Here is an 8,763-nt window from a genome sequence, read left to right as displayed (position 1 = left end):
AAGCTAGCGGCAGAGGCGGCCGTGCAAGCGGCGCTGACGCGCGCGCGGCAGCTAAGGGGACTGGAGGACGGCGGGAGGGGGCGGGGGCGCGGGAGGTGGGGCTGTCGTCGCCGTCAAGGCCCCGGGGAGCGCGAGGCGCCGCCGCCGCCGCCGCTGCTCTTGTCCTTGGATCTGTCTCCAGGGCTGCGCCGGGATCGGCAGCCGCGGCGGCAGAGAAGCGGAAACCTAGAGCCGCCCCGAGCGGAAAATTGGGCAGGGGAGCGCCTGCGCCTCCGCGGCGTCATGGGCCCCCTCCCCGGGCCACAGCGGGCACCAGCCGCAGGAACCCCCGGGCCTCCTCGCGGCCGAGCCTGAGCGACCCTCGGGTCCTACGGAGCGCTCTCCCTCCGCCCTATTTTTTCCCCTGCTATCGCGGCTGCTGCCGCCTCGGCTCTCCGTTATGGCAACGGAGCCGCCATCCCCTCTCCGGCTTGAGGCGCCTGGCCCCCCAGAAATGCGGACCCCACCGGCGAGCGAGACCGCCCCCGAGGGCACTCCGAAGCCGGCGGGCGGCAGGCTCCGCTTCCTCAACGGCTGCGTGCCTCTCTCGCATCAGGTGGCTGGGCACATGTACGGGAAAGACAAAGTGGGTAAGTGGGGGTGGCGCGGGGCTCGCCGCTCCCCTTCCGCCTTCGCGAGACCCCGGCCGGCGGAGGCACCGGGGGCTCACTGATGGGGCTGGACGCCTGTGCTGGTGTGCACGCCGCACCCTGGATCTCTTTCACTTCCCCCCAGAGCCTCGCGACCGGTGCAGCAGGGGCTTGAAAAGTGGGGCGATTTCTGGGATGTGGGGTGTCAGGCCTGCAGTGGGAGATGGCGAGAGAGGAGTGTCTGGTCTCCCCAGGGAGGGTGGATATTGATTGGAGACGGCGTTTATTGTTAGTGAAAATAAGGAACTTCGTTTTTACTGGATGGGGAAGTAAATTCTCCCCTGAGCACAAGGTCTGTTTATTATAGGCGGGTAGCTAGTATTGCAAAAGAAAAGGAATGAAACGCAGATGATGCTAATTTGCAGCTGCATAGCTAGAGGGGAAGAAAAAACAGTTTTGTTTTTTAATGTTTGTTTGTTTGGGTTCTGTTTTGTTTTGGGAAAGCTTGTCCTCGTTTATCTCTCTCCCCCGCCCTTTGGAGAGGTTTTTCTGATGGCTCTTGGATTTCTATGGGAGGCGTGGTTTCAGTAATGCTGAAACTCGGATTCATGGTCGAAAATACACCCTGCTGTTGTACCAGGATGGTACACTGTTAAGACAGTCATTCTTGATCATCTTTTTAAGACTGTATCTTTAGCCTGTGTAATACATTTTTTGAGTCACAGCGTTTAAAGCACAATCCAGGGCCTTTTTATTCTCTTGGTAATGTAAAAGTTCAGTTTAGGAACTGGAATTCACCTGGCTTACTCACACTGGTTCCTAGGCCATGATTACTTGGGGAAATCAGATGAGTATGTGAGTAATGCGGATCTTTGACCTGGAAACCACTGAGGACGATTTGGTTTGTGCTGGTAAGATGATTCTGGCTTAGGCTAGTAAGATAATACTGACATTTTAAGCTGAGATAATAGGCCAAGACTGGTGGTTAAGTGACAAACCTAAGGTCATACAGGTACTGTGTGGAGAATATGGAAACCAAGGGCCCTGCCTCCTAGCACTTTTTTCCCACCATGTTCTCAGGTGGCCCAGTGGTAAAGAATCAGCCTGCCACTGCAGGAGACTGTGGAGATGAGTTCCATCCCTGGGTGGGGAAGATTCCCCTTGAGGAAATGACAACTCACTCCAGTAATGCTTGGGAAATTCCATGGGCAGAGGAGCCTGGCAGGCTGGCTACAAACCATGGGGTCCCAAACAGTTGAACAAGACTGAGTGAACACACACACATTGTGCTTGCAGAAAACCACTCAAACAAGGATTTTTGAAAATGGATGGGACAATGTATGTATGTTAATTGTCAGAGAACAACATTTTCCAATACTTTTATCTACTTTTCTCTTTTTCAAAGTTAGGAGTTAATGATGAGTCAATTGTATTCCTTTCTTCCCTTTAAATTGTTAAATTGTTACTTCCTTAGAGACTGAATCTTTTTATTCCAGTAGCCTCCTGAGTGGCCTGAGGCTCAGTTAAACTCCGGAAATGTTGAAAGAGTGAAAATTATCAGTTCTTTTGATACACCTAGGTTAGGAAACAAATAATTGTTCTCAAGTGCTTAGCTTAGAAGTAAGGAACATTATCAAGGTGCTTAGAATAGCACCTTGATAGCATTCTTCTATATGTCCCCTCTGTTAATGGAAGTTTGAGAGTAATTATGGAATACTTTTTAATAGATTTATACTACATACCTATTGATTTATATTAATGAATTATAAAGATGATATTCTAAATAATATTCTAGAGGCATGACAAAAATAATTGTTTCCCTGAGGGCCCCTAAGATGGACTTATGTACAAAGGAGAATGAACAAAATATCCGAAACTGAACCACAAACACGTTAGTGTAACCACTGCTTATCAAAGTATGTAATAGTGAACCTGTTCAGAGTTATCTGTGACTAATAACTAATGTACCTTAAAGCTACATTGTAAACAGTGACTGAAAGAGTTTGTCATCCAAATGAACTAATCAAAGGAGTAGTATAGATTCTAGAAGCTGGAATCCTTAGCTTTATTTATTATTACATTTAACTTAAAATGTTATTAGTGAAAGGACGCCTGATGATGATAATCTACTTTATTCATAGCATGGATAACCAGATGGTCAGTAATTCAAAGTTCGAGTTTATTATGTCTCTGTACTATCATAAATCACTTAGAGTTGTAAAGTACATATTGTAGTTCAAGATGTACTTTGGCTATCAACTGAAATTCTCAGAATAAACTTTGCTAAAGACATTGTGGATTTTTAAAAAGAAATTATTACTATTCATTTAGTAAGCAGGGTTCTTCAATTTAGGGTTAATGTCTTACCTATTTCCAAGAGGGATTTGTTGGCTTTATTAAATTAAAATATAAAAACATATATAGCACCAAGTACTTGAATAGAAAAATATATCTTATATTATAACTGCTTAAGGTTATGTTATAGTTCTGATATCACGAGCTATATTTTTTGTTCTTCAGTGAAATTATTTCATCAAAGTATATGTCTTGTTTTTAAGAATACAAAATATTTGCATTTTCAAGTTGTAAATTGTACATGATCTTTCAAGGTAAAAAGTTCAAATATATATCAGTGCCTTTCCCCCTATTTTCCTTCTCCCAGGGCAATCACAAACACTGGTAACTTTCTGGTGTATCCTTTCAGGCCTTTGTTTCTGGTCACATATGTAAACACAATAACACACTTCCAATTTTTCGTGCAAGTATATCTGCAACTTCTGGCTTTCATTTTGTATTGTGTTACATAGTATGTCATATTTTCATGCTTATACTTCATCTAAAAAACTTGTATGGATAGTGGATAGTGTAGTATGGATATGTCATAATTAGTCCTCTGGAGATGAAATTTTAGATTTTCACTATTTTGTGTGTATGTGTTAAAAATAATGTATTAAACAGTCTTGTACATCACAGTATACCTTGCACATTATACAACCTTTTTTTGGCTATGTGCAGGCCTTGTAGGATCTCAGTTCCCTTGACCAGGGATTGAACCAGGGCTTCAGCAATGAAGGCCTGGAATTCTTTACCACCAGGGAACTCCTGGGTCTTGTTTTATACAACTTTTTTATAGATATGTTTCACAAAAATGTAATTGCTACCAATTTGAAATCCAAAAGCTTGCCAAAATGTAAAATCCTTTTTTGTTTTGATATTTAACATGTACCATTAATTTCTTTCAAATGTCCTTGAGGTTTTAAACAAGTTGAAATCAGGTATTTGTATCTTAATCCAATTTAGGATATAGAAATGAAATGGTCTATAGGGAAAAGAAGGATTTAAACTGATATTGTCCTGGGGGGAAAACCCACAACTGTTTTGGCTTACTACTGGTCTATTTTTTTAAGATACCCTCTGAAACTAATTGACTTAAAATAATTTCAGGCTTCCAGAAGAGTTATAAGAATAATATAGGGAATTTAACATTTTTCTGAATTTATCTCTCTGTATATACATATTTATTTTTTTCTTGGGCTTCCCTGGTGGCTCTGTGGTAAAGAATCCACCTGCCAGTTCAGGAGACGTGGATTTGATCCCTGGGTTGGGAAGATCCCCTGGAGAAGGAAATGACAACATACGGCAGAATTATGTCTCTGAAATCCCACGGACAGAGGAGCCTGGTGGGCTACAGTCCATGGGGTCACGAAAGAGTCAGATATGACTTAGCGACTGAACAACATTTTTTCTTTATTATTTGAGAGGCACTACTATCATTACTTTCTTTACACAGTAATACCTCAGTGTGTAAACTTAAGAATTAGTGTGTATTTCTGTAACCACAGCACATTTAACAAATATGGAAAATTTAACAGTTTGATACAGTGACAGAGCTGTGGAGCACAGCCCTTAGCACCTGACTGTCCCTGAGCTCCATTACCATCTCACACCAGACACCCGCACCCCCAAACAGGTAGCGGTCCTGTTCTGCCATTGGTTGACACCACAGTGGGCCTCTCCCACAAGCAACTGTCAGTGAGCAACGGGTAGTGGTCCTGCTCGGCCATTGGCCAGTGCTGTAGTGGTCCCCTCCCACGAGCAACCAACTGTCGGTGAACTACCATTAGTGGGGGATTCAGCCAACAGTTGGGGGAGTGATGGTCGCCAGGGGGGAGAGTGAGGTAAGAGGCAGACCCCAGCCTTTGCCTCGGGGGCCCCTCCAGCTCACCCAGTCTTGGGCCGCTGGATGATCTGGGGGGCCCAGGGAACAGACTGGGCGCTGTATTCCAGAGCCCTGGCCAGGGTCACCCACTGGCCTGGCCCAGGCCTGGGGACCATAGTGAACCTCTCCTCTACCCCTGCCTGTGCCAGCTAATGGCAGTGGTGGTCTGCATGGGGCCAATCTATGGGCGTTGGCCCCTGCCATTTGGACGGCCTGAGGAGCCTGAGGGCCAGGTGGGTCCAGGGCACTAGGCTCCCTCACCGATGACAGTTAGGCAGGGTCTGGGGACCTGGCCCTGAGAGAGCCACCAGCTGAGATCTGCCTCCTCTTGCTTAACCAGGACCTGGATCTCAAAGGGTGAAAGTTGTGCCTTGGGACCTGGTTCTTTCTTATCAGAACAGAAGATAACACATTAACACATAATTTGTTTGGTGGAGATTTATGGGAACATCATTACCTGATCATGACCTGACCTCAAGAACAAAGGATCTGACCCTGCAACAACTAACCACACCCCTCGCTCACCTTTCCTTTAACACTGCTTTGCTGATAGCCCTTGGGAAGTTTGGGGTTTTTAAGGCATGAACCACTGATTTCCTTGCATGGCCCTGCAGTAAACCTTTCTCTGTTCAAGTTTGTTTTGGTATCGTTTGACCTCACTGTGTGTTGGGCACAGTAACTTGTGTTTCGGTAATAATACAGTACTTCATCTATAGTCCATATTCTGATTTTGTCCACTGTTCCAATAATGTCTTATATTTGTTTTTTTCAGGATAGGGTCTAGTCTAGAATCATTTGTTGCATTTAGTTCTCTTGTCTCTTGGAATTCTATAATTTGTAACAGTTTCTCAGCCTTTTTAAAAATGAGAAGATTTTGAAGAGTACAGGCTAGTTACTTAATAAAGTATTATTTAACTTGGGTATATGATGGGTTCTTACGATGAGATTCAGGTTATACTTTTCTGGCTGGAATGTTATACAAGTGATATATAAGATATCCTTTTTAGGGTATCACATCTAGAGGTCCACACTGCCTATTTGCCTGTTATTAGTGATGTTCACTTGATCACCTGGTCCAAGTGTGGTTTGGCTTCTCTAGTATATAGTTAATATTTTCTCCCTGTGTTACTAAGCTGTCTGTGGAGAGATACTTATAAGTTCATGCAAATATTGGGATCCTCATACTTTACTCCTAAATTAGACATCTAATGATAATTCTGCCTGAAGCAGCCTTTACTCTGATAGTTGAAAAATTGTGATTTTCCTTTTTTCATTCTACCACTCTATTTTAATAGTCAACATTCTATAGTCAGTGAGGTTGCAAAGAGTCAGACACTACTGAGTGACTGAGCACTGATTCTAAGAAATAGCTCCAGGAGAGTGCAGGGGTTGGGGGGAGCCCTTCCACTCACAGATTTAGAGAGTAAACTAATGATTATTAGAGGGGATGCACACTGGGGAGCAGTGAAATAGGTGAAGGGGATTAAAAGATACAAACTGAGATATAAAATTAGTTACAATGATGATTAACATAGAGGATATAGTTGATATTTTACTTATTGAAGCATAGTTGACTTTGTAAGAAAAGAAATAGCTCTCTGTTATTCCTATATATGTGTTCTTTTTTATGATTAATTTGCAGTCATAGATTTTTATTTTATAGTGTCATAATCTATTATAGAACTTGTTTATTTTGCTGTTCAAATTGTCCCAGATTTGACCAGTTTGGAGCACTTCCTTCCTTTAACCAGGGAAGTCCACACAGCTCTGGAACCTGCCATTTCTCCAAGGAGCCCTGGTTCATTTTTAGTGGGAAATGGTTGTTAGAAACCAAGATCTGGGTGCAGGTTTGCTTGTTACCACTGGGATGTCACTGCTTCCAGGTCTTTTCAATGGATATTACTAAAAAGTGTGTATAAATATTTTAGAAATCATAATTGCATACTGATACTTCTAGTTTCATTCCAACTCCATGGAGTTCTTTTCCTTTTCCTGATTCTATATTTGTATTTTCCATTTACCTCAGTGAGCACCTGGCTCCCACAATATTAAATTTTTTTTAATCCTATGATCTTCAGAATTTCTGTGCTTTTGTCAAGATTAGATTCCTTTCATTGAGGGTATGTGGTTGGACACTTCTCAAAAGCTCTCTAGATTAGGATTTGTGTGTGTGTGTGGTTATTTTTACTTCCCTCTTCTCCATGGTAATATTATTCATTTGAAATATGTTTGTTTCTGTTTAAATTCATTTCGCTTCCTTCAGTGATCAGTTTTTGAATGCTTATAAAATTAATATGCTTCCAAAAGCAAAACTTTTCACAAAAGGTGTATCAGAAGTGTTACTCTCTTCAGTATTACTCCATCCCATTTCTCAGCATCCCTTGTAGGTTAACCAGTTTCATTGTTTTTGATTTATCTTTTCTGAATTTCTTGTTCTAGAATTAAGCAGATCTCTATTTTCTTCTTTTCCTTTCTTCCGACAAAAAGTAGTATGCTGTATATACTCTTTTGTACTTTGTTTTTTAAAGTTAGCAGTATTTCCTAGAAATCAGTATTAGCAGTTCATAGAGTGCTTCCTTATTGCCTTTTTACAACTTAGTACTCCATTGTGCATATATACCTCAGTTCTTTCAGTTTCATATTGGACTTGTTTTACTGATTTGTTTATCCTAGCAGTAATACCTCACTGTCTTAATTTAAACTGCTGTATAATAAATCCTGATGTATGGTAGAATAAACATCTCACTTCTGATTGTCTTGACTATTTCTGGCCATTTACATTCAGTGTAAAAGTCTTACACTAGATTTTACCTAAATAATTGATGCTACTCTATATCATGCTTCCTTTTTAAGGAATTTAAAACATTTCTGTGTTGGGAAACTTCAAACTTAAAAGTTGCAAATATAGAATAACAAACTATTACATATTACCATTCATCTGTATTTGGCTGTTAATATTCTGCCACAATTGCTTGGTAATGGTTTTGTGGAACCATTTAAAACCAAGTTGCAGGCATCATGACCTCTTGTCTATCTACTAAAAATAAGAACATTTTCTTACCTAACCATGGTAAAATTATCAAATTCAGAATATTTATCACTTTGCTTTTGCCACTATTCCTATGATATTTCTTTATAGCAGTTTTCCCTAATATTCTTTATAGCAGTTTTCCCCCATCTAAGGTTATATACATTGCACTTAGTTATTATCACCCTCTAGTTGCCTGTCATATGGAGCAGTTCTTAAATTTTTTCCTTTATCTTTTTTTAACTGTGAAATATTTGAAGACAATAGGCATATGACTTTTAGAATGTTCTTCAAGATTCTCTAATTATTTCCTTATGATTAGAATCAGATGAATGCATTTTTCTAAGAATACCAAATGAATTATGTTGTTTTCTTGAAGCATCATCTCATACAGCACAGGATATCAGTTGCATTACTGATGTTATAACTTTGATCAGCTGATTAAATGATGTCTGCCAGATTTTTCCACTGTTAAGTTTAATGTTTCCTATTGCAGGTAAATAATTTGAGAGGAATATTTTGAGACTGTTAAACATCCTGCATATCATTGGCATTTTCACCAAATGTTACAGCACTCGTTAATGATATTTGACCAACTCAACTTATTACCGTGTTAGCTGGAAAATGATGTTCTAATCTCTTACTCCTGTTACATTTGGTAGTTGGCATTCTTCTTTAAGGAATACAGATTTTCCTTCTCTCTCTAATTCGTAGGATGGATGGCTGGGTTTTCCAAATTTCTGTGGATCTTAGCCTTTATTGTTGCTGCTTAATTTTGATGCTCAATTGTCCCAGATTTTGGCAGTGGGAGCTTCTTCAACCTGGCTCCTGTGTCTTTTTAATGTTCCCATATTTTGAAGCATTTTCTCACTTTGTGGCATGAAAAG

At 41.0% G+C, this 8,763-nt stretch overlaps 1 protein-coding gene across 1 annotated transcript in view; it reads left to right on the top strand.

The window, feature by feature from the left end:
* Positions 1-439: 439 nt before the first annotated feature.
* Positions 440-8,763, top strand: part of LOC138072297 (inositol polyphosphate multikinase-like) — a 50,825-nt gene continuing 42,501 nt past the window's right edge. Inside the window, exon 1 of the mRNA XM_068963403.1 lies at positions 440-629. Coding sequence (XP_068819504.1) covers positions 440-629 — 190 coding nt within the window. The remainder of the gene's footprint in view (positions 630-8,763) is intronic.

Source organism: Capricornis sumatraensis, unplaced genomic scaffold, assembly GCF_032405125.1.
Source record: "Capricornis sumatraensis isolate serow.1 unplaced genomic scaffold, serow.2 scaffold1, whole genome shotgun sequence".
Classification (NCBI taxonomy): Eukaryota; Metazoa; Chordata; class Mammalia; order Artiodactyla; family Bovidae; genus Capricornis; species Capricornis sumatraensis.
This window is presented reverse-complemented; position numbering and strand designations above follow the sequence as displayed.